The sequence below is a fragment of the Egretta garzetta genome, unplaced genomic scaffold (assembly GCF_000687185.1).
Source record: "Egretta garzetta isolate BGI_Z169 unplaced genomic scaffold, ASM68718v1 scaffold38, whole genome shotgun sequence".
Lineage (NCBI taxonomy): Eukaryota > Metazoa > Chordata > Aves > Pelecaniformes > Ardeidae > Egretta > Egretta garzetta.
The window spans coordinates 1,494,392-1,519,896 of NW_009260667.1; the positions used below are offsets into that span (position 1 = coordinate 1,494,392).

The following is a 25,505-nucleotide window of genomic DNA, read 5'->3' on the forward strand; positions in this document are numbered from 1 at the left end:
TAGAGTCCTGCTGCTACTGCTGACAAGAACCAGCAATGCACATTCTTGCTGTTGTGAAATTACTGATATATTAATTGCTATCTGTTCTGGATGCTGCAGTTGCATTTTTCATGCGTGTTTATTGCCTTTTGTTGCTGCCTGCCGAAGATACTGTGGGCAGATCCTACGTCTGATGCTTTGTTTTAGTTGCCTGGCTACTGTAAAATGTTATCTTAGCTTTTGCTGAGGTGTCACAGATGCTTTCTTGATGAGTGTCCAAACAAGGAAATCTGTAAAAGATGCTGGTGAATGCTGTGCTTGCCTAATGCTCTTGCTTTGGCTAGAGATGCCACAGTACGCTTACTTTGCTTCGCTACTACAGACTATCTGTACAGTAACGTAGAAGGTAGACTGAAACGTTTCACTTACACAGTGAGGTCATGGTCAATACCAAAGGTAATATGAACTGTATCTCTGTGTGCAAAGGAACTGTTGTTGGAAGGAGATGGTGGGCAACTGCTTCACTTAATTGCAATGCATTCTTTTCTGGTAATTGTTACAAAGCAAATGTATTTTTCCTGTTGACTGTATTGCCAGATTTTTCCCTTCCTCTCTCCCTGTGAAAGTCTCCAGCAGAGAGAGATTCAAATCTCAAAACTTAATTGGGATGTTGACTTCCAACTTCTTCCCTGCCAAAACCTGAAAGTAACCAGTATTTCTTCTGCTCTCTGCATTTTCTGTTTATGCCTGCATAACTTTATCTCTTTACATCACCAGCACTTCTGACTAAATTGTTTTCTTGTACTCACAGTTTGAAACCTCTTCTAAAGTCTCTGAATAAGCTGTGTTTCCTCCCAGTCAGTCCAAAAATATTTTGTCAGCAAATAAATAAAAATTACTTTTAACAGCTTTTTTACTTCCTTCTTTAATGTTATTTGCAAGCCTTTTCTTAATTATTCTTGCCTTTTGGCAGTTGCAGTGCATTAATATTTACCAGATGAGATATAGTTTTCTGTTTATATTAGCAGTCCTCTGTCTGTGAGATCTGGACCAACCAGAATGCAGGATATCCTTTCTCATCGATTCATCAGGTTCATAATGTAAGATACAGCAATAAATGGCTATGTTGTCACTCTATGGATGTACAGTCTGTTGCCGTGGTGTTATCTACGGGTGTCACGTCGCTGAAATGACCAAAAAAGAGTTTGTAACGTGTCCGCCCTCTTTGGGGATTTATGTGTGCGCGCATTCGTGTATCGTGCCGTGTGGTTAGCATCTGTTGGCTGTATGGTGTACATACAGGACACGGGGGGGATTGCCAGCAGCAGTCTCGCTCGGGGGGAGCTTTGACTTCTGTTCCAGATGTTTTTGTTTGCTCACTTTTCCAAAGCGAGAAACCGTGTAAACAGCTCGGTTTGCACAGTTTCACCCCCACAATGTGTTGTGCTGCCCTTTCTGTGTTAATCTATAGGCTGTGCCTAGCTGAGGAACAACGCCGTCTTTGCGGGGGTGCTTTTGGGGAATTAGGGGTAGCGTTGATGGTGCTCTGAATTTTCATTGCTCCTGTGACCGAGACACATCTGCTGTGCACGTGAGAGCAGACCTGGTGGTCCATGTTGCAGCGTGGTAAGGATGGCAGCTAGTTGTTCGGATTTCACTAAGCATAGGATTTCAGAGGAGCTGTAGCTTTCTCCTAATTCCTGTCATCTCACTGCCTCCTTGGAGCATTTCTACCAGAGAGGGGCCGTTTTGGCTACCGAGCTTTAGAAGCTTTTAAAACATAAGTACGCCACAAACCTGTTTCCATTATTTCACAAGCCAAAGATACAAGGAGCTAAAAACCCCATTCTCTCGCTCTAGGAATTAAAACCTTAAGCAAATAGCAAGGATTTGGCTGGTCCACAGAACATTTAAAATTCTTACAGGGGGAAAATTATTAATTTTTCAGCCAGAAGTGTTGTATCTATGTGTGCTCCAATTTATTGTTGTCATGGTGACTAATGCATGTTACCATAACTAGGCATGAGGTTTTAACAGGTGAAAAGTTATAAGATGTGGTCCTTGTTAAAAAGGACTACATTCAAGCCACTCAAAACCAGCCTTTTTTTTTCTTTTTTCCCTGTATCATGGAGGGTTTTTGACTTGACATTTTTATAAAAAGATGAGGCAGGTGTTGGATGTTATAGAAGTTGTCTTGAGATTACTTCTTACCTGTGACCACCTCTGCATCCAGGTATCTTTAATGTGAGTCAAACACAGTTCTCAGAGAATGGGATGAGGGAGGAAAAATGTGCAACAATTGTAAAAAATTACCTAATAGCAGTAGTCTGCTTCTGTAGCTCATTTGACATCAAGCATCTGACCCTTTCTAGAGCACTGAGAAGTGCACGTCTGGCCATTTTCAGGCTTATGAAGCACTGCAAGAGCATGAGACATTGGTCTTTAAGGCTATGACCTTTATGGTTAAAAGTTGTCACGGTAAAAGTTTTGAATCTTTACCACTCTGGCACGTGACTTGAGACCTTTTTGGGATTGTAAATTCCTTATCTGCAAAACGTGGAGCAAAAAATCTTCTTGCTCAAGGTTACTGAGGGCCAAGAGAGGAAAGGCACTGGTTAAAGGCATGGGGAGGTTAGAATGCTAAAACACAGGCAGTACAGCAAAAAACACGTGATAAATTGCACAGCTGTCTGATGAGCTGTAAAGTTAGATGAGGAAAAAATTATCTCTTGCCTTTCTACTTCATCAGAGATATAAAAATCTCCATACGTGTATTGTGTCATAAAAAATACATAAGCTTAAATGTTTGATTATTTCTTATAATTGCAAATTAAATATTCAAACCAGAAAATCCTTATCCTATCATATCTACTTTTAAAAATGAAATCAAACAACATAGTTGGTCCTGCACGGCAATTTATGAACATTTCTATGCTGCTTGAAAGTGTTTTAGGTGCTTATGAAGGTCCTGAATCTCAATACATCACCCATGAGTTGTTCCACACCAATTCCTTGGACTTAGAACTACTAGTAATTTGTATTTTTCTACCCCAGACTTGAAACTTGTCATTTCCAGTCTTCTGTAGGTCAAAGATGTTCCTACTTTGTATTTTGCCTGAAGTTAATTGCCATCATAACATTCTAAATCTCAGAATTTCAGTATCTGACTAGAGTCAGTCAGATGATGAGCTCCTTTTCTTCCTGTAGAGGTTTTTAGGCTCAGATTTATGAAAGTATTTAGCTGTCTAAATCTTGTTTCAAAGCCTTTCTTCCCTTTAAAAAAAAAAAAAAAGAAAGGAAATTGTATGGGGAATATGTAATAGGAATTACATTTCTAATCATCTCCATCTATCTGGGCTTTGGAGACCACCCTGTTATAACTCAGTCTAAATAGGTAATGAATATTAGCAGTAGTATGGTTTAAAAGTCTGAGGAGTTTGGTAAGAAAAAAAAGGAAAGGAGACCAGAAGCCACTTCTGATGAATATTAAAACCCACTTACAATACAGTTACAAAAGAAAATTTTTTGACTATGTATAACATGTCTTCTTCATCCATCATAATAATCTCTACCTAGGATGTTTAATTTTATGCAGCTTTTCTTAGTAGCTGCTCCCTCTACAGGACACACTGAAATACACGGAAGGTCTCCAGGTGCAGTGGTGTGTCAGGAGCAGCAGCGATCCTGCATCTCTGCGATCTCTTCACCTCAGATGTATTGCGTGTTTAGATCATCCTAGAGACATGTACAGTGATCATATCAATTCTGGTTTGTCTAATTTAAAAGGAGTAGATACTAGGATGATTGTATATATTTACAAAGCAATTAATGGATACAAACGAATGGTCTCCACACAGTCCCTCTCCAAGTGTCTCCTAGTTGAAGATTATTTCTCATTTCCTCGATTATTCTTTCCTAGCTCCTTTGTAAAATTGAATCAATATGAGAGGTAATCACTGTTCCTCTTGTTACTGCCCTTCATTTACAGACAGAAGCAACGTGATTCTCCATGGCTTTTTCTCTTTTACGTAAAAGGGAGTCAAACTGTAAAACGATGTACTCGTTTCACTCCTTATGTGCCCTGCTTAATTTGTCAGTACTGTCCATTTTCTGCATGCGAGGAAAGTCACCTGCAGGCCAGCACAACAAAAGGGTTTGGAGCACTACCCAGGGTCACTTAGTCCGTAAGAATTCTGGTCCTACCTCATGGCCATCCCCGTGCTTCCTCGGTGGAAACACCGGTGGTCAAAAGATGTACTTTTATAGCTTCTCTGTCCTGAATTTGCTCCTCTTCCATTGTAGTAACCTTCTGCTGAATGGATAGGATGTTCCTCCTGAGATCTGCTTCCTCGCACAGAACATGCAGGAGTGTATCTTTATTAGGGAAAAAAAAAAAGGACTATTTCAAGTGGTCTGTTAGCTATGGCCTTGAACAGTTCATAAGAGGCAGCTGAGCACACTGTGAGAATTTGTGATGGGTGCAATCCATCTTCTCTTGTAGTCAAATACAAACTCCGCTAATAAGGATGCAGATCCTTACCCCTTGTCATACATTTGAAACCTTATTTTTATAAGGAGAACTGCTTCTTAAAGAAATCAAATTCACATTTCAGATTAAATATGATAGAAGCTTTTTACACATTAGTGGTCAGAAAAGATTCATTTCTGTGGCTAGAGAATGCCAAAAATCGGAGCAATTGCTCCTGCTGCTTTCCTTTCAAAATTTGAGGTTGAAGTCATATCCGTAGCATATAGGCAACTTAACTAGGCAAAACAGAAATTACAGTACTGTATAATTTGTAGATGTGCTAATAGTGCCAAGATTAACTAGGTTCGACTTGTTTTATGGTGTTCACTTGCTTGAAGTTACTATATCGGCAGGGTAATGTTGATGTTTCCAGATTTATCTCTTGCTTTTCATTGCAGAGTTGTGCAAATGTGTGTCATTTCATTATTTTGTGACACATGAAAATGATGTACTTGTTTTGTTTACTCTGTCCTGATTTAATTAGTAGGATGTGATAGTTTGCCAGACTTTTGAATGTCTTCGATAAGAATTTTTTCATGTGTTTTTGATGCTTAACTTCTTTTTGCTTTAAAAGTCTTAACTTCTAACCATATTCTGTGTGAAATGCTGATGATAATTCCTTGCCAGCTTCAACACATATTTTAACAATATGACATGCATAGAAAATACACAGAGATAAGTGCAGGTAAAGAAAGAAGTAGCATAATCCAAACTGAAATAATCATGTAGGAGAGTGTAAAATAGTTTGAGAGAGAACAAGCAGGGGAGGAAGGAGGATCAGGAAGGAGAAATCTGATCCCAGAAGACAGAGGAGAAGGGAATTCAGAGCCAGACCAGACCAGACAGGTTAGGGGAGAAGTGGGGCTGATGACAGAGGGAGGAGGGCTTGGAAGAGGAGAAGGACTCCATCCACAGGTTGTGTTCAGTTCTAGTTTGCTGACGCTGGTTTGGCAGCATCTCTGGTGTTGAGGACATGGGCAGTGTGGGCACATGTGAACCAAAAGTAGTAGACATCACAGTTTAAAAATAAATAACCTCAAAATAATAATTTATTTTGCATGGGCCTGCAAGGTGGAAGGAGCCCCCAAGGGCCCAGGGGTCAGTCCAGGTCCAATAAAGCCATGTCCAAAAATATGCAACGGTAGGTGAGAACCAGGCAAAGGGATTTGGCAGCAAACTGGAGTCCTACCCGTGTTCTCTGGGGGCTTTGAGGAGAGAGGGGAGATGACAGCTCAGGAAGGCGATCACCTATATCGATGAGAATGATGAATGTGGAAGGGCAACGTTAGTAATTCTACAGTGAGACATCAAGAGAAGGTGATCAAAGTAAAGAGATTAAAGAATGCCTCATATAGTTGAAGAATGTATAATAAGTCTTCAGATCAAAGCAAAGTCTCCGTTATTTAGCCATTTAGGAAAGTTAGTTATCAGTTATATGTGCTGGATAATGGAGGACTTATTAACTGTGTAGAAGAGCTTGTAAAACACATAGCGGATTTTGTGAATGGCATTTTTGTGCATCTCATGATTTTTTTTGCAAGTGCTCTCATCCTCCTATATGTATTGTAAACAGTTATTTTTAAGGAACATTTCCAGTGCCTAATGATTTTATTCTCAAAGCAAATAGATTTAATTAAAGCCTCATTAAACACTACAGTAGATGACTTTGGATTATAAATTAAATCATGAAAAATATGTAGGAGTTGTATTCCCTTACTTTAGTAGCATGGTTCTGTGTGTAGAAAATAAATTATTGTTAAATAAGCACAACAATGGAGGGCTACTTCATAGCAAATTTGCCTGCAACTTCTCTTATATCTCGAATAACTGTGATTTTCAGACAGGAGACTGGGGAGAGCCTTCAATTACCTTGCGACCTCCAAACGAAGCCACAGCATCAACGCCTGTACAATATTGGCAACATCATCCAGAGAAACTCATCTTCCAGTCATGCGATTATAAAGCATTTGTAAGTGTTGATAAATTTAGTGGTTTGATTTGGGGTAGATATATTAATTTTAGATTTTGATAGACTGTTGGTTTTTTCCATTTTTAATGTTTTTTCAGTCACTTTTAATGAGACAGGCCACTTCCTCTGAAATGCTGTAATTGTAATAAATGAGAAACAAGGATGGACAGTACTTTTTGCTATGAATTTTGCGATATATAGCAGTCCATGTAGCAATAGTGTTAGAGAAATGACACTATGATTAAGTGGCTAAGTGTTGTAAAGTGACAGTGAAAGCAAACAGCCCTGCTTCTCATCTGTCACAAATCTCTGTCTAGTACTTACGGAAAAATAAGAAAGCATAATATATGATCCTCATGCCTACCTTAATGCTGTGTGCACAGTAGTTTAAGTAAGTATTGCCTTGCCTGAATTTTATACACCCATTTTTGGGGAAGGGAGCTAGGGAAGATGGGGATCAGGGTCCTGAAGCAGTGTTTTCCATCCATGGAACAAGGGCACGTTCAAACCTCTCTCCAGTTGATGACTACTTGAAGCGCCAGTAGCAGCCAGTTCCTTCAAGGCAGGGAGTATTTATTTTTACCTCCCGAGAGCTGTAACCGATTCCCACTTCACATCCCTGGAGAAACAGAACTTCCCTCTACAGCTAAAGACAATTAGTGTTCTTCAGCTGTTTTAACGCTGGTGAAGGAGAGGAAGGTCTCCTGAAGTACAGAAAGTCATATTGCAAGACTTTGTTTTTTAAATGAAAAACACCTTTCTGAAGCCTTGTTTCCCCATCAACAAGGCAGGGGAGCTGGTGCTTCTGGGGAGCTGAAGAGGTGCCTCAGCCCACCTATTTAAACTCTTAGATTTCCCTTTCCAACTTTGCTGGAAAGCGCTGTTAAAATTGCAGAAGGTGCTTCCCAGACAAACTCTGTCCTCTTCAGAGGTGGCCACCTAATAAAGCTTATTACTTATTTTACAAAGGAAAGGGGCTGAGTAATTGTAGTGCCTTTAGCATAATAGCAGGGGGTTACCCATTTGTCCAGGATGTGGGTTTTAGATCCTCTTCACCTGAAGGAGCTTGGACCCTTAGTGCTTTTTAGAATAATGCTCGGTTCACCAAACACTGGAGCATTTTGGGGGGAGAGCTGGGGGCTGATGGACCTGATCTAAAACATATGAAGACAGGCTGAGACAGTTGGGGTTGTTCAGCCTGGAGAAGAGAAGGCTGCGGGGAGACCTGATTGCGGCCTTTCAGTACTTAAAGGGGGCCTATAGGAAAGATGGGGACAATCTTTTTAGCAGGGCCAGCTGTGACAGGGCAACGGATAATGGTTTCAAACTAAAACAGGGTAGATGTAGACTGGATGTAAGGAAGAAATTCTTTACAATGAGGATGGTGAAACACTGGAACGGGTTGCGCAGGGAGGTAGTGGAGGCCCCATCCCTGGAAGCATTCAAGGCCAGGTTGGATGGGGCTCTGAGCAACCTGATCGGGTTAAAGGTGTCCCTGCTCACTGCAGGGGGGTTGGACTAGATGACCTCTAAAGGTCCCTTCCAACCCAAAGCATTCAATGATTCTATGATATCTGGAAAGGTAGGAAGTAGAGACTAAGCCTGGGTGAGACAGAGGTTGGCTCCCACTGAGGAGGGGCAGAGGGGTGGGGTGTTACGGGCCTGTCTTGCTGGAACACGTCTGTATCTTCCACCACACCTTCATGGGGCAGAAATTGCCATGAATGCAGTGGTTATTCCTGGACAGTAAGTAGAACCTGTGCCTTCCTCAGCAAGTCACAGTGAAGGTCCAGCTTGCCTGCTCTCAGTCTTGCTCTCCTCCTATGCAGCACCTCAAATTGAAAGGGAAGCTTGCTGTCTTCTAATTCTTTAAATATTTTTCATAGTTTTCAGTAAAGTGAACAGGTTTATTGCGAGAGTGCCTCTTATCTCATTACTTGATCCAGCAGTAAATTCATAATCAGGTGTAACCTCTGTAGTAGATTGGAAGGTGTGTGGATCATCAACAAAATGAAGTTGGGATGACCAGGAATATCCAAGTTACTGGTGATTAAGGAATCAGCAAATTAAAATATCCAAGTTACTGGTGATTAAGGAAACACCTTCTTTTCCTAAGGACCATGTGTCACAGCACTGTCTCAGCTCCCTTAGCTGTATTGACCTCAGCTTTATAGAGTAAAGCCCTGGCTTGGAAGTTACAATGGGGGCAGCTTTCACTGTACGCTACCTCGCTCAGCTGGACGGTTGGATGTCCTCTGCATCACTCCCACATGCTCTGGGTCTTTGAGAAGGAACATTTCCAAAAGCACAGCAAGTCATAGGAAAGCAAAATTCCCTCCTAGAATTTCAGATTTTCCTGACAACTGAATTGGACAGTACCTCTGTGATTTCGGTGGCTGTTCCACAGTCCACCCTGGGAAGCATTTCTGAATGCTTGCAACTGAGGTTTTTCGCTGCTGTGCAGATGGGACAGGTGCTGCCCATCTCTTCTCTTTCTTCCTCTTGTTCTGCCATGAGCTCAAAAGCACTGCTTTTGATGCCTGACCAACTGGTAGCTTCCAAGGAAATAACAATTTATTGTGCCGTAGTCCATATAAAGAGAATAAAATAAAAAAATTGAAGAAATGAATTATATCCTTCCCAGAGAAGGCTAAGGATGCCAGAGGTCAGACAGCAGGATCCAGAGAAAGATACAGTTCAACTCAATACGCTTCTGTTTAATCTTCTAATTTCAGAGATGGCTTTAAATTCGTTGCTCTTCTGCAAGGGCAATATCAAGCCTTCCCATCAAATTAATGCCCAAAGCCCTATTCATGTCACCATCAACCCCCAGCTGGACTTGCAGCTGCTTGGTTTATGAATCTTTCACGTCTGCAGTCCTCCAGGAAGGGCCTTCATTCGTTCCTTTCTGTTTGTGCTTATCTGGTAGTGCTGGTGTTGCTCACCCTTCCATTTATAATGCCCTGTAAAGTGTTTCTCACCAATTACCATGTTGGCTACTGTCTACATTGAAATATTTATGCATTTTCTTGCAGGTCAGAGACTCCTGCTGTACACACAGTGTGAACTGGAGGCTTTAAAGAAAATATCCCTGTTTAGGTCAGGAGACCAGAGAGTTGAAGCCGTACACTTTCTGTTCAGTTCCAGCTTGCATTCAGCTGTAACTGAAGTTATTTTTGATAGGTTCTTGTTTAAGATGAGGTTGGTTCACTATCTGGTTAGGTCAGCTTAGGCTGTTTCCAAGGGCAGTCAGTATGGTAGAATGAAAGGGGTCAGGCAGTGGCGGTGTGCTGCAGCATCCTCTGGGAAGAGGCTTGTGACTACAGTGCCTTCTCTCCTCCTGCAGCTCACCTACCCCATTCTCATCCATGGCATGACTTCTCTTCAGCTCCTGTCTTGCTCACTTAGGACTGAAAACTTAAGCGATGGCATTGCGCTGCAGTGGGAATGCAAAGAGCAATGTCTCTGTGACTGGGGAGGAGAATATGAGGGGTGGCTTGCTGTCCCCTTTCCCCAGTTAAGCCAGACTTGCATGTGACACCATATAGAAATATAGGGACATCCTGTTTGCACGGAGCTGTATGAACATGTGCATATCCACAAATGCATGTGCCTGTAGCATCTATAGGAGAAATGCAGAGCATGGTTCTTGCTCAGCCCTGCTAGCGGTAACAAGACCGCTCGCTGCTAGGCGAGAGCGGCAGGGTCAATACAACCAGCTCCATCCCTGGAGGAGCAGCACCATTCAAACATGTAGAAGGGTACTGAGACCCCCAGAGGAACAAATCCAGAGGAGCAGAGCCTGCTGTCAGGGTGCAGGAGGGCTCAAACTGCACATGCCAGCAAGTGACATGAGTGATGAAGAAGCAGGTTGGCAATAGGATGTGTCAGGGACAGACTCACTGCCTTGTGTGCCTCAGAGGTGAGCAGGCTCATCTGAGAGCACCGGTGGCTTTCAGTGAGCTGAGCCAGGACCCAGCACCAGCACCCAGCTGCTTCCTCTCACCCAGTCCTTCTTCGGATCAGTAAAGGCTTCAAAATAACAGGTCAGGGTCAGCCTTTTCTTAGGAAGAAATAACGGTTTAAACTAGTTTTCAGTTCAGATTTATTTTCTCTGTTTGCTGACATTGGGCTCTGCTATTTGCACATAAATTAGTTACAGATTGAGTACACAGAGGTGAACATCGCTGCTGGCCTCCGCATCCACGTGATGGCACACACAGCAATATAAGTTTGGCAGATGGCAGCTAAAAAAAGCAGATTCTCCATTTTTTAATCAAATGGCTTTTTGAAGATGGAATCTGTAGTATTTGCTCGTTGTTTGAGTGACTAAGATGATAAGCTAGAAGACACTCGCATACCGTTTCAGAGGGCTCCATCTGATTCAATACACTTGTTGCTGTGCATTCCTGTTTCATAGGTTGATTAACACATGGGTTTAAATGATTTATCAGAGAACTGCAGCATAAAAAAAAAACCAAAAAAAAACCTAAAGCAATATATTAAGTTGATCACTACCACTGTGCATATTTAGTGCATTTCTGCAGATGTTTGTCTGTTCTGGAATTTTAGTTAAATTAAGTTTAATGGATTTTATTTTAGTATTTAGGTTCTATGCTGGTAAAAGAGCTAAGAGGCACTGAGTCAACACAGGATGCGTGTGCAAAGATGAGGGTAAGTTAGTAAACCTAATCCTTTATCATCATATTATTAAGTAATACCAACTTGTGATTACTTGTACTGTGCCCTTTTTGCTTTTAGAATGTTCTGTTACCCATTTGTTTTCCATTGCCCTTGCATTTACATTGATATTCAGTAGGAAGTCTACTCTGCTTTTTGTCTGAATTTCAAGTAATATCAAAAATTAAAGGTAGAGGGGGGTTTCTTTGCATATTGTATCTAAGAAAAAACTAAATACATGTGTTATGTTTTCTCTTGAATTTTCACACGTTTCAAAGTACTTTCCACACACTTTAAATGCGCCCATATCACATTGCTTTTATAAACAGAATTTATAGCTCATATATGATAATCTTGATTGAATTTACTATGTGAAAATATGTACTAGTAAATATATTAACTTTTTACCAAAGCCATTGTTTTTTACATATGGTCTAATCCTAGAGCCACATAATCCTGTGGCTGCCTTTACTCACATGAGTATTCCCATTAATCCTGAGTTAGTTATGCACTTAATTGATTGAAGGGTGAAAAGGGATTTAATTCGGTTTCACCTGGTAGTGGAAAAGCAGTTAGGTTGCCTTCAGACTGGTAAGAATGTGTTTTCCTGTGGCTCTTTGGCCTAATACTGGTTTGCAGAAAATTGCAGTGAGGCTCAGTCTATCTCAAAGAAACATAGTGCTGCTGGAAAGTCGAAACAAGCTACAGGCCAGCTACACAATTTATTCCAAACTGTAGTTTTAATAAGAATGCACCTGTTCATAGAGATGGCGAACATATTATGGTCTAGCATGATTAATTAATGAAGAATATAATTGTTTGGTAACCTACCAAACGTGTACAATTACATAGATGAATGCGTGAAATTCTTTCTTCTGTGCATCGTAAGTTTTTTCTGCAAGGTGCCTCGGAGCCCTAGACATGGCACATAGATCAATTAGAAAGCTGGAAGATGTGTAAAATTCGTGCAATCAGGCAACCATTTCCTACTGGTTACATAGCTGCAGCACACACACTTTTATAGAAGCTGTTTTAGCTAAAGGCTGGCAGTGATTCACGCTTACTAGATCGCCTGAAGATCTGTGGCTTTTCAGCTAATTACATGCTAATCATTCCTTACCTGGGCTTAAACTCCTCTAAAAAAAAAACCCAGCGACTTAACACAGAGGGATCTACAGTCGCATACACGTGTTCTGGGGAATGAATTGAGGCTGCATCTTCCAATCCAGTTTTCAAACTGTCAGACTTAGCAGTTCAATTTTTTAAGCTTATGCCTGTGCAGATCTTAGGGCAGTATTTGACACCATAGTAGCATATGACAACCTCAGTAAGTTATCTGACTGAAGTAGGAAGCTTAACATCAAAAAAGTAACTCTAAATAATTTAAAGCCATTTTAAGATATTTTTTTAAGTAATAAATTTGGCAAATTTAAATTATAGACCTGAAAAATTAAGTGTTTGAAAAAAAATTTAATTTAAAATACAATTTTTCTGTAACAATAATGGAGTTGCACTAGTAGTCTATAGTGCCATACAGGCCACATATAATACAGTGATGAGGTTTATATACATTTATTTTTACATTCTCTTTTGAAACCATTGTGCTGTGGGAATGTTTATTTTCTGGTTTGAGGGGTTTTTATTGCAAAGAGGTTTGAATAAAACAGTTTTTAATCAGGATTTCATCTATTCTTTCTATGTACTCCTTTTAATCATATTCCTATTCAAGTCAGAAGCAAAAAACATTGACTTAATGGGAACAGATTATTATTTTAGTGTAAGTTTCCCAGTGAGAAAAATTTATCTTTTTCCAAAACTTTCTCCCTCTGGTTGTGTTCTGAAAGTTGGTGTCTATGAATTGGGAGTCCAGGTTGTCTTAAGTCACCCTGAAGTTCTGCTATGATGTTCATTATTGTATTTAAGTACCACTGGGTCAATGAAAGTGTGGCTGCTTTTATAGTTACATTTTACTTTAAATGTACTGAAAGGGACATTTCACTTACAAAAAAAGTGAAAAGCTGGATATATTATTTGACTGCTTCTAAGGTACTGAATTTTGTCCACTTGTCCAGTGTCTTTAGGGTCAGTAGATTTTTGCATAGAGTTGTACTAAGGTGATAGAGCAATATCTTTTAATTTTAGTGGGGTTTTTTTCCATGTATATATTTCAAATCTATAGCATGCTGCAATCTGAAACATGTTGGGGCGGGGGGAGTACGTCACATATAATGTTATACAGCGTTGAGGTTCTTCCCCACAATTTTTTAATCTTTCTGAAGTCAGCCACATAATAGATTTTAAGGAGAAGGTATGAAGATTAGATACCTAATTTTTCTGTCAATGTGGCTTTAGTTTCTCCATCTTTAACCTAATGCTGCTCAAAAAAGTGTTGATATTCACTGGATGCCTTCCAGTCAGCAGATGCACAAGGACGAAAGAAGCTGATCAGTGAAAAAAAAAGTATCTTGATCTTCCTTAATCATTCACAGATACAGAGAAACAACAAAAATTACATGTTTGCTGACTGCAGATCCCTCTCTGTTAGTTGTAGATGCTTCCTGTGCTTTCAGTTATTGCAGCTGATGGGTTTGGTTCTCAAGGGAAGTGTCGTGCAGATATCCCTCGCGCCTCTCCACAGAGGGGCTTACAGTAACCTCCCTTGTGAAGGGAGATCCTAAATCTTCTATAATGTAAAAAAACCCCAAACAAGCAAACAAAAAACTCCCCCAAACCTGGGAACCTCTGTCTTAATAACTCTTCTCAGCTATCCATTGTGCTTCTCAGCATTGTGCGGCAGTGTGCTCCAGCAGGGCATATGATGGATTTGTTTGGGGAAAATCATGCAGATGCAATAGATTGAGCTCAGCACGGGGGTCAAGGTTATACATCCTTTTTGTTCCCACCCAAATTGCAGACTCTTGCAGCCAGCCAAAATTATGGATATTTGGCAAGAACTGTGCCTGTTAGAGGGATTATACTTTATTTTTCCATTCACTTATTTGAGCTCCAAGGATGGATTTATGTTTTATGGTTTCCTATTTGTTTCCAGCTATTTTCTCTCACAAACTCCCTCTGCAGTAGACAGCACTGTCTCCTTATCTCCCTTCCCCACCTTCTGTAAACTGACCTTTGCTACTTGGAGATTAAATCTTGCTGTCCTGACCAGAATAGATTTATTAATTATATTTGAGAGATGCCTTCAAGAATTTAAGAGCTTTCATCTTTCTCAGTGTGGAATAGGAAATATTACAAGTTCTGTTTTCAATCAGATTACTGCCTTCACTTCAAATCACCATAGGAACACAAAGCAAGAATAAAATGTGTTCATATCAAAATAAAGAAAAGGAATAAAGTTTAATTGGAGCTAGGAAGAGATTTGTTCTTTACTGTAGACTCTGTCTGGCATTTACACATCTGAATTCCTTGACCAGGTAGGAAGGGGATGGTCTTACAATTACTGGCACGAGCACAGCAGCAAGGTAGACTCTTTCCTTGCAGTAACATTAAATCACGAATGTTGCATACACCAATTGCCCAGGCTGAACCAGTCAGATATTTACTTGGATTTTGTTCCTGGATCCCACTGCCTTCCTGAATATTATGTGTCTTAAAAGTTTTTCTTGTTAGAAAAGAGGTTCTCACAATTCAAGTTGAAGTTCTGGGGAACCAGCAACATAATTCTATTCACAGGGCAGGTGTTTAAATATCTTGCTGACTTAAGACCAAAATGTCAAAGTTGGAATTTTTATGGAATTTGCTTCTCTTATCTCTGAAGAGAAAGGTGAAGCAGAGTTGACTCTTCTCACTGAAAATAGACAGGGTCTGGGGCATTCCTTCCTCATTTCTTCTTACATAAAGAAGGAGGACCTGGAGAGAGATGGCAGTCTCCTTGTTTCTGCTAATCCCTTTCTACTTTTCAATCTCCATTTCATTTATCCCCCAAAAATAGAAGTGTCCTCCATAGGCCTCCTGGTGAAACTAGCCAGGCAAATACCATGTCAGGATCAAATACTGTATTTGAGAATTCAGATTCTTCGGTCTCTGTTCTCCTGGGACTTGTAGCTCTGTCGCTCTTTGGGAGGGCCTACAGTGGAACAGGTGCATGGATATTACTCAAAAGGAAAAAAAGGAACAGTGGGAGGTCTTAAAGATGTTCAGTCCTTATGCACATCCACATCATGCCATCCCATGTTCTTCAGGGGATTGTATGTCCTTGAACTCTGGCTGAACGGCATCCAAGGTGCAGGAGGGATGCGCTGCCCTTTCAGCAGCAGATGGGTGTGTACAGATACTGCAAAAGCAAAAAAACTCTAGTTCTCAAGTAGATGAGTTGCAGGTGCATCCCCAGTGCAATATTCATATTAATGATGTAGCTTGGAGGCATCCCCTAATTGTAGAGAAGTAAACAGTCTTGTACCACAGGGATCACAGATGCTATCTTATTCCAAGAGGTATTGAATTATGTCAGTGATGCATTTTTAAGCCTTTTGGACTGAGAGAAGTTAATAAATATTTGTTACAAGGCAGATTGTAGTTTCAAAATTAGCTCCAAAACTAAGTGGTCAAGTGTGAACTTTGAGTTTTTATTTCTATTTCAGCTCATGCATGATATTGTCAAAGTGATCCACTCAAAAGACGCTGTTTAATGAGGCTTCATAAGCCTTAAATAAGTAACAGACTTATGGATATGGTAATAGGTAGTACTAATACATATTTTGAAAAGTGCGGTCTGATGCCATTTAGAATTAATTGTTGCTACCAGTGTGGGAAAATGTTCAGATTCTCATAGTGAAGTGGATTCCAGTACATAACTGAGTAGTAAAATAGTCTTCAGATAGCTATTAAAAAACAGCATAGGACAGAATTAGCAGATTCGTTTGCAAAAATAAAAAGCCAAGATGAAAATTTAAGATTTTACAGGCTCATAAACTTGTACTCAAAATTTATGTATGGAATTGTTAGTGTAGTTGAATAATATGTTTTTACTGTGTATTTGCATGATTGAGTACAATTACATATGCAGTAAAACCTAAAAATGAACATGGTTTCATTTTGGCCACTGTATGAAAGCTGAGTTATCCAGTAATAAATGTATAGTATGTGAAAGTGGTCAGCGTGGCAAAGTAGAAGTACCAGTGTATCTTGTTTCCTCTTGGTAGGAAATAAATAGATGAGATGAAAGCATTTTTGAGAGTGGGCTGGATTACACTATGTGCTACAGTATATTGAGTGAATGCGTGAGCATCTCACTCGGGCACCATTCTGCGTGTGCTCCTGAATTTCTTACTCAGCTGCTTCATGTGTGGGTCTGTGTGCGCAGCGATACCGTGTTTTGTACGCTGCAGGAGTAGTCAGAAGTGTTGGATTAGTGCTCTAGGTTCTGCACAGAACAAGGTATTGCAGTATGATCCTGTCTTGAAAGGGTTAAAGGCCCTTTAGGGTTATAGGTTTTGTAGTTGCATGTATTTGCTTTTAAAAAATAAATAGCTACTTTATATTGCTTTATTCGTAGGATAAAGTCCTCTGCCCCTTAAGCCATTGTTAATTACCTTGGTTCGTTATGCATACTGTCTGGGTCGATCTCCAATTAGTTGGATTTTAGTTTATGTCTAAATAAATGTCTAGCAGTTCTGCACAGCCTTTAATTCAAAATGAAAATACAGGTGGAAATGCTTTACCTACTTAAGACAATTTGTATTACTATACTATGGAAATCTGTTTAGAGTCTGCTTGTGAGCATGGTGGTTTTTTCAGTGAAACTAAAGAAGATTCATAACAGGATCAGAAGCAAGCTTGCGCTCACTCACTCTCTCTGGCACCACTGCTCTTGCATCCCTTTATGCCCAGTTTCAAAAGGCGGAATTGGGAGGAGCCCCATCCGAGGCTGTTCAGGGTTTTGGCACTGTCCTGTGTAACAGCAGCTGTGGGTTCAGATGCAAACTCTAAAGGGTCTTAAATCCAGGCCTTTATTGTAAAAGCAAGCACTGTAATAACTAGGCAGTTATGCAGAAGATGCCTTCCAGCCCCTTCCACTGGATGGATCTCCATTCTGGGTGCTGAGGGGATGGAGCATCTTCATTGCAGCAGCTGCATCAAAATACAGGCAAGGCTGCTATTCCTGATACGCTTCATTCTGAAGAAAAAGAGGCTCTATGTCTTTTAGGAGGCCTGGGGAAGCTGAACATATGTCACATTAGATTTAGGGTGGTGGTGCTTTCTTCCGTCTTCCTGTGTCTGCAGTCAAGTTACGCATGGCCTACTTCCACATAGTCATCTACCTGTCCGATAGGAAGTATTTCAGAAGTGGGACCGCAGCTCAGTCTCTCTGGTATTGCAGAGTGTGCGGCATTAAGACTCCTCAACGACGGAGCAGTGCACCTGAGGAGACAGGGCATGCACATCTGTCCTCATGTAGAAGCCCAGCTGATCAGAGACAGGCACTGGCAAGGAGCCTAGAGCACGCTTGCTGTTCATCCAGATGATTCTCCTAAAGAAGCATATTAAAACAAAGAGCCAAAGTTGCAGTCACAAACAGCGGAGTTCATAGGAACTATGACCAGTTTCAGGCTAGTGGGCACTTGCCCAAAGACAGGGTCCTGTCACTACGATTGCTTCTACATGAGATAAAATCTAATCCTGCTACTGTGGTATGAACATGTCTTGGAGCATTAGGCCATATGTCGGCATGCACATGACATCCAATGCCAGCCTTCAGCTGTGGCTCCTATAACTTTGGCTCAAGTCCATATGCTTCCCATAGAGGCACCAGATGGACAAGAATATCTTGTCATCTCGTCATGTCCTCACAGAGTTGATACGGTGGACAGAACCTGGAAAGCCCAAGGAAAGGGAATACGGACTCCTGTGTCCCACGTTCTTCTCAGATTCTGGTCACAGGCACAGGCAGAGATGCCCACTTGGCCTGCACAGAGGTGTGAAATGTCTGACCATGAAAGCTATGGGACTTCATCTCAACATCCTAGAATTTAGAGCCAAGGCACTTACAGTGCCTAGGCGAATGGTACTCGCATCGTATCTCTGAAAACTCATGTTACACATCCTGGCAGCCACCTCCGCCGTTAAAAAGAAAAGAACAACAAGCAAATAGTGTGAGCTCACCATGACAACTCAAAACTGTTGAAGTCTGGAAACTGCTTGGAAATAATAATTACATAGGTGGGCTTCAGTTACGGTATCACTGGGAGTCGAGTGAGAGGAAGAGAGCTGTGTGTTCTTCACGATAGCACTGCCATAATAACAAAGGATGTTATTCCACTTCCCAGCTCTTTGTTGCAATGGGGGTACAAGCACAGAATTGTTTCCCAAAATCATGTTTCTACACTGGATTACAGTCTTCCCAAACACCTGGGGTTTGTATGGTTTGCAAGCTGATAAGGGACATCCCCTGCTCCTTACCAGCTGGGACAGTTTGCCTTAATAAATTACAAATGTCCATCACTCTCTGATTCATTTCCTAATTTGCCAGCTATAATTTAATAGTATCTCGATGAGCTGTTTCTCTCAGATACCGTCTTCTGGCAGTTCACGACCTCGATTAAATACTGAAGATCAGGTCTGCTCTAGACAAACCCAGGTGAATGTGGAGCAGATAAGGAAGATGATTAAATTACGAACTGCTGGTCTAGATGAAAGAGGACTCCCAGATGGTTAGTGCAATGTGGCCTTGCCACCAGGGAGGTTCACCTTTATGGCAAATGGAAAGCAGTGCAAATTAGACCAAAAAGCTAAAATAAATGAACTCAGTAGCCGTGTTTTGTATAGCATGTTGGAGGAGAAGAGGAATTTTGCTGCGAAGGAGGCGAGGAAGGAGATAATTACAATAATCAAAATGGGAGACAAAGAGCTCCTGAGTGTAGCTGTCGGGATAGAAAGAAAGGACAAAAGTTGGATGATTGCTGGTTTGCCAGATGATTAAAGTGATGTTGTCATATTTGTGAATATTTTGCCTGGTTATGAGCATATGCGGGGTATATTGCTTGTTGCTCTGATGGATGGATGTACTGCAGCTTCCGTGCAGTCACTGTCATGCTTTCTGTGCATTGAAATGGAATTTTATGAAGAGGCTCATATGAGATCTGTTACAGAGACACGCGCGCGCACACAGGTATGTACTCGCTCGGCTTTTGGCAGGGATACCATTTCTTTCTCTGCTCGGTTCAGAGACATGCAAATCAGATTAGTGTCTTCCTTCAGATTTTTTTAGATTCTTCAGGATGCTTTACCATTTAAGCTTTCATTTTTTAAAGGAGCCTAGCCTTCCAGGTGAAAGAAGCTTTCTCCGGGATAAACTGACACTTGATTGTCCCCTTGAGTCTCTTGCCGTTTGATACGGAGAGGTGCAACGGTCCTCTCTGTTACGTGGATGGGTGGGGCTCTCCTTGAAACTTTAATTAGAGGTGTTAGCCTTCATGGCACGAACGCTAATTGCAGAATGTAGCTGGATCTGTAGCTTTGAATTTTATGCTGGCAAAAATGGAGGCTCATTTGATTCTGGAAGGAACAAGATCTGATAAAGGGACTTGATTACAGGTTTTTTTCTTTTAAGCTTTTGTTTGTTTTGCTCTCTAGTGTTAGTATCACCTATTTTTCAGACACTTTTTTTCAGACACTGCCTGTGTTTTCAAGCTTATGTCTATGCTGTTTCATTTTTCTCGAAGAATACGAAGCTGCCACGCTACTTTTGTTCAGCTACTCTAATGATCTTTCTAGGTGCCAATTCTAGACCTTTCAATGTGTTTACGCTCTCATTCTGTGTGCTGATGTTTCTTCATCTTCAGCTGTAACTGAACTTACTCTTTCCTCTCAAGAAAATGTTTGATTGATCTCTATGATGGTTTGCAGATACTCCCATGAGTGAGTGTTCTCTGAACGTTAGCTACTTTATTTATCTACAGTAGCTTTCTACAGAATAGTCTAGTCCGTCATTGCCTTCCACTCAAAAGAGTTCAGATCATCTCTAAACTAATATGGGGTTTTGTGTGCTTGGTTTTGGGGTTGTTTTAGTAAATTTAATCTGTAAACTAATCAACAGGTTTTTCTGCAGAGAATCTGTCCCAAATATTTGCCCAGTGCAGAGGCAGACTAGACTAACATAACAGAAAAAATAGCCTTATAGGAAGACATGAACCATAGGTAGGAGAACCTGGCACTGAGGGAATGCAGAATAAGCCTCTGTGCTAATTCATGTGTAAAGCAGCTTCCAGTAGCAGCTGCACTCGTGGAAGTGCAGACGGTCAGACATGACAAGATACAACGCAGGACTGACAGCTTGATTGGCAGGCCTAGAGGGCTGCAGGGATACCTCGTGTCACACATACAACTGTAGGAAGGCGAGAGGGTGAAATATTTTAAATAACAACTAATTGCAGCAAAGAAACAGTACTGCAAGGAGCAACTCACTGTTGGGTTTTACAGCTGGGAAGGGCAGAAATTGGGGAGGGGAAGCAGCGACGAATGGGAAGTATCAGGTAGATGTCTTAAACACGCACTTTTTGGGAACCCCCTGATTGTGTGACTGGTCTTTTTAAGCCTAGCAAACTTATTTCATTCTCTTCCCATTGTGCTAGGAAAAAGGAGAATTTTTACCGTCCTTGCAACAAACTGTAAAGCACTTTTTAGTTTTGGAACTCTAAGGCAGCTATTTCAAAAGCCCAGAGCATAGTCAGCTCAAGAAAAAATCAAATATTTGGATAAGAACCTTTTGTTTAACTTACATATTTTGTCAGAAGAAGAGAAAAAGAGCACTGTGCTTGCAATGCAGCACAACTCTAACAACATCTTCATTTTGATTTCAGAAGTCTACAGAACAAATGAAGAAAGTACCAACCATTGTCCTGTCTGTCTCTTACAAGGGAGTCAAATTTATTGATGCAACAAATAAGGTATGTGCAAATGTTCAAGATAAGCTTTTAGTTCTCATGAATAGGAATACCTATGAGGCTGGCTCTGTAAGAGCACCAGGCCAGAGAGGAGATAGAGTTGCACTTTGTGTTTTCCTTTTTTTTCTGTCTTTTTTTTTTTTTTTTTTCCCCTCTTCTCCCCAAAATGGGTGTAATCTCATTGTCATTCTCCAGAAACTCAGTCTGGAGGACAAGTGAAGCAGCTTTAATGGCTCATTTGGAGAACATTGTGTCCAACCTTCTGCCATTGAAAGGCAAGTTTATCACAAAAGACATTTGGCAAGGAGCCTCTGTGGAATCCTTTACCATACTCTTCCCTATACTGTTCCTTAAATATGTAGAAAAAAAAATCTATATTTGTTCATTAGTATAATTTTGGGAAAAAAAAATAAAGATGTCTCAGTGAAGAATAAAGATGCAAGGTTTTATCCAGGGCCAGCCATTCTAAGAGTAAGAAACATGAGCCTTGAACATCCTTTTCAAATGTCAGAGCCTCTCTGAGAGGTGTTTTCCTTGTACTAGCCATTTAACTCCCTGAACTGCAGCAGCTTCTTAACAGTTGTTATTCCATATTTTTTTCATCTTCCTGTGTGGCAATGCCCCTGTGCTTTGTTTCTTACATTTTAAAATACATAGAGCATCTTAAAAAAAAAAAAAAAAAACAAAAACCAAAACCAGACATTGAGATTTCGGAGGACTCAGTCGTGGATAGAGCAATGGGTTATTGCTTGGCTAAAGTAAAGTGTGCAAGCTCTGTAAGCAGAAGTAATGTATGAATTTCTCTTCCTCGAATGTCTAAAATGGCAAGGAAATGCAACCCATACTGATGCTTGCATATGAATAGAAAAGAAAGGATCTTTTCTGTTATGTGACTGAAACTCACTAAGCAATATTAAAAATAAATCTGACAACCCAGCCACCTGACCAGGTTAATAATGTATAGAACTGCTTTGTGTTGCTGAACATTCAGACCACACAGTACATCTAACTCACTATCCATCAAGCTTGCCAAATCAGTCAGTTCTTAAATGTGTTTAACTAGAACTGGATTTTAAGTGAAGGAAGGAAAGCAGATTTTTGAACTTCTGCTAGAGTTAGAAGATGGCATGAAAGAAAAACAGAGGTGAAATTACTGCTATGTCAAGTCTGGCCTATTTGCCAGAGCAGAGAGGCCAGGGATCCCCATCCGCTCCTTTTTATTCTGTTGATTCAAAACTGAGCTTCTACAACCCTCGTTTTCCTTTCCGTTGTCTGACGTGCACGGCATGAATCAGGACATTGTAATGCTATTAACTCTAACTTGGGTAAGGCTGTTTCGAGCTCTTAAATCTCCTCTGTTGTATAAAGGATGTAACTGCAATGTCCTTAGGTTGACAAAAAAACATCAGGAGAACAAAAGGAGTTTCCAGTATCTCTTTGCACAGTGCCTATAATCTTATGTAAGATGGAAACTTGAAAGAAGTTTGGCAAATTGCGTTAGGTGGCTCTAGACCAGTCCCACTGAAATCTTGTGCCTAGTAGTGCAATAGAAGTATTTGAGGGAGGTAAAGAATGCCACAGTCCTGTGTTTTTTCTCAAGTGGTAGATTGCTTTGTCTCCCGTTCAAAATTTGCACTGCCTTTCCCTTCTGTAAAAACCAGGTAATAGCCTGCAACTCTCCCAGGAGCGTTGTTATCATCCTTGTCCACAGTGTGCTGTACCCAATTCCTTCAAGACCCAAAACAGATTAGCACTAAGGTGAGATCCTATTCAGACTTGTACCGCTTCCGTATGAGCTTATAGTTGATAGCGCTGGGCACCACTTAGCAATAAATGCATACTTTTTAATGACAAAAATAGCTAGCAGTTATGTGCTTGAAAACTCAGCTGTCATGGCTGTTCATCCTTTTCCGTTACGCCACCAAGCTAAGAATTTGTGTTCCAAGTTGTAGCAGGCAAAGCTTCAGGTGACAAAGGGGCCCTGACCTCATTCCACGACAGCTATTTCAAGTGGCGCCTTGAAGCTCGGCATGACACCACTTTGACATGACACCATTTCTCTGCAAGTGAGGCCAGAAAGAAATTGCTGCTTAGGAAGAAGCAGACTTGCAGAATTTTCTCGTGGGTCACAGCTAACCCTAACTTCTGGGTGATTTCTGCCAGGAGGGGGATTGGCTGGCACGAGGTAGGCAAGCAAAAGGAAGGCTGCGTAGCAAAAAAAAAAAAAATCTCTCAAAGGTATTTCCTTGGCAGAACCAGAACCGCCTTTCGGCTTCCCTGCTTCTTTGGAAAGTTTCTCTTGACAAACTGAGTGACAAATTTTAGAATGATGGCTGTACAGGGTCAGCCAGTGCCTGAGGAGCGTACCCAGAACAGCAAGGTGGTTTGTAGCCTCATGGGTTCCACAGAATTAAGACTATGGGTCTACTGGAGTAGTGATCCTAGGAAAGAGCAAATGTGTGCACTGAAAACGTGTTTAATTTTGAAAGGCAATCACAGAAGGTATCCTACAGAAGCTAGGGAAAAAGCTCAATTTCAATACAAATTTTCATCCAGAAGATTTATTTTAGGTATAGCTCATTTTATTCAAAACAAACTTGGTGCAGGTGTGTTTCCAAACTTCACTTGGTTTAAAGTTAAAACATCAAAATCATCTCTGTGAGTTTTGACTAAAGTGCAGAAAAGCCCTGTGTCAACCCCAGGTCACCTCAGAAAAGTTCACACACACTTCAGGTAATTACTTTGTGGCTCATGATTTGGCGTAAATATTTCACATGATTTTAAGACCTTCCAAGCTTTAATTCTTTCTGCCTTCTGAACTACAATGTTGCCAATACAACGTCAATGACAGTGTATTACAGCTGTATCTGTGGCTATCTAAATCCCTGCGTTTGGTATAATTGTAATTCTCATCAAAATCTTTACTGAGGGTAAAAGTTATCAATTTGAGAACAAAGCAAATAAAATGCTTAAAGTAACATAAAAAGCCAATGATTGTTAAGCAGAGATTATCCATGTCATTATAAATTGGCATATATTGGAACAGTACTGGTTTTGTCATTTTTATGAATAATGCATTAAACAGAAATAATCAAGTGCGTTGCAACAATTTAAGATTAAGCGGATTATTTCATTTCTTCAGTAACAGTTTCCTTATCTTGGTTTTTCCATAATTTGAAATTTGGAATGCTTTTTATGAATATTTTTCCTAAGCCATGATTTCTTCAATTAGATATATTAATATGTCTTTTTGAAAACTTGACACCTACATGCAAGGGGAAAAGTTGCCACTTAGCAAATGAAAGAAGATATGGCAAAGCATCTTAAGTGACTTAGTTGCATATATTTCCTGTTCTTTAAAAAAAAAAAAAAATAGAGGGGGAGGAGAGGAGGTGGGAAGGAAAAGAGAGGGGCGAGGGAAAACCAGAGGCGCTCAGAGATTGTTTTAGCTTGGACAGAAGCCACTGAGGCGGGAGCAAACGGTGGCTCTGCAAGGGACAGGGGCGCTACAGATGTCACGTGTTCCGTGGTGCAATAGCAATGTCATGCTGCAGCAGGCTTCTTCACTTTGGGGTTTTGTGGAAAAGCCAGAGCTACAGCCAGCAGGGCCACGATGCAGAAAAGCGTATAAACTAACCGCTAAGTAAATTCATATTCAATGAATCATTCTTCTGTTTAAATAAATCATTTGAAATGCGCGTGTTGCTGAAGCGGGGCCTAATCATAAGCCACTCTGCAGTATCTTCTTCTCTGGCTTCATGGTTCCTTTGGCCTGAACACAATAATTACATATCGGCAATTTATGTAATGAATATTCATAATTTTCTCCAAAGCTTTAAGACTGCTTTTTTTATTTTATTTTATTGGACAGACATGCCCTACCTCTATCTCAATAGTATGCTATAGCTTACATTGGCTGTTGCAAGTAGTGTTGCTTGGTGCATGAATGGTTTAATTTTTCTACATCTCTCTTACAGGATGCTGTTGTCAGTAAGTGGAGAAAAGTTGCCAGATCCTCCTGTAGTTATCTTTTTACTAAGCGGAAGCCTTTCAGGAGCTCAGGGTTTCAATTATAACTGCTGTTTGGTGTCTTTTTCTCTTGAAAAAGTAGAGTCGAAATTCGCCAAACACCACGTGAAAAAAAATGGATATTGAGCCTGTTGGGTTTCACCAGATCCTGTCAGTAGACTGAAACAGTGTCATGTAGTGATTGTTATACAGAAAACCAGCAGCATCATGAGATGCTTGTATGGTGCTTTGAAACTGTGTTTATAGCTGTATGCCAGGAAAGATGTCGTAGGATACTGAATAAACTGTACGAAACTTTAACGTATTCATAGGGGAAGACTCTAGAATGTAATTGTTTCCTGCCAGATTATTGGCAATTTTAGGTATCACTGGAGAGGGTCAAAATTCCAGTGACCCGTGTAAGATCACATATGGGGTATAT

At 40.6% G+C, this 25,505-nt stretch overlaps 1 protein-coding gene across 3 annotated transcripts in view; it reads left to right on the forward strand.

Moving 5' to 3' along the window:
• The window catches only part of ANKS1B (ankyrin repeat and sterile alpha motif domain containing 1B), a 449,446-nt gene that overhangs the window by 415,003 nt on the left and 8,938 nt on the right, over window positions 1-25,505 (forward strand). For all 3 annotated transcript variants that reach the window (XM_035901046.1, XM_035901047.1, XM_035901048.1), the window contains 4 exons: window positions 1,005-1,079; window positions 6,348-6,476; window positions 11,079-11,150; window positions 20,972-21,058. In XM_035901046.1, the coding sequence (XP_035756939.1) occupies window positions 1,005-1,079; window positions 6,348-6,476; window positions 11,079-11,150; window positions 20,972-21,058 (363 nt within the window). The remainder of the gene's footprint in view (window positions 1-1,004; window positions 1,080-6,347; window positions 6,477-11,078; window positions 11,151-20,971; window positions 21,059-25,505) is intronic.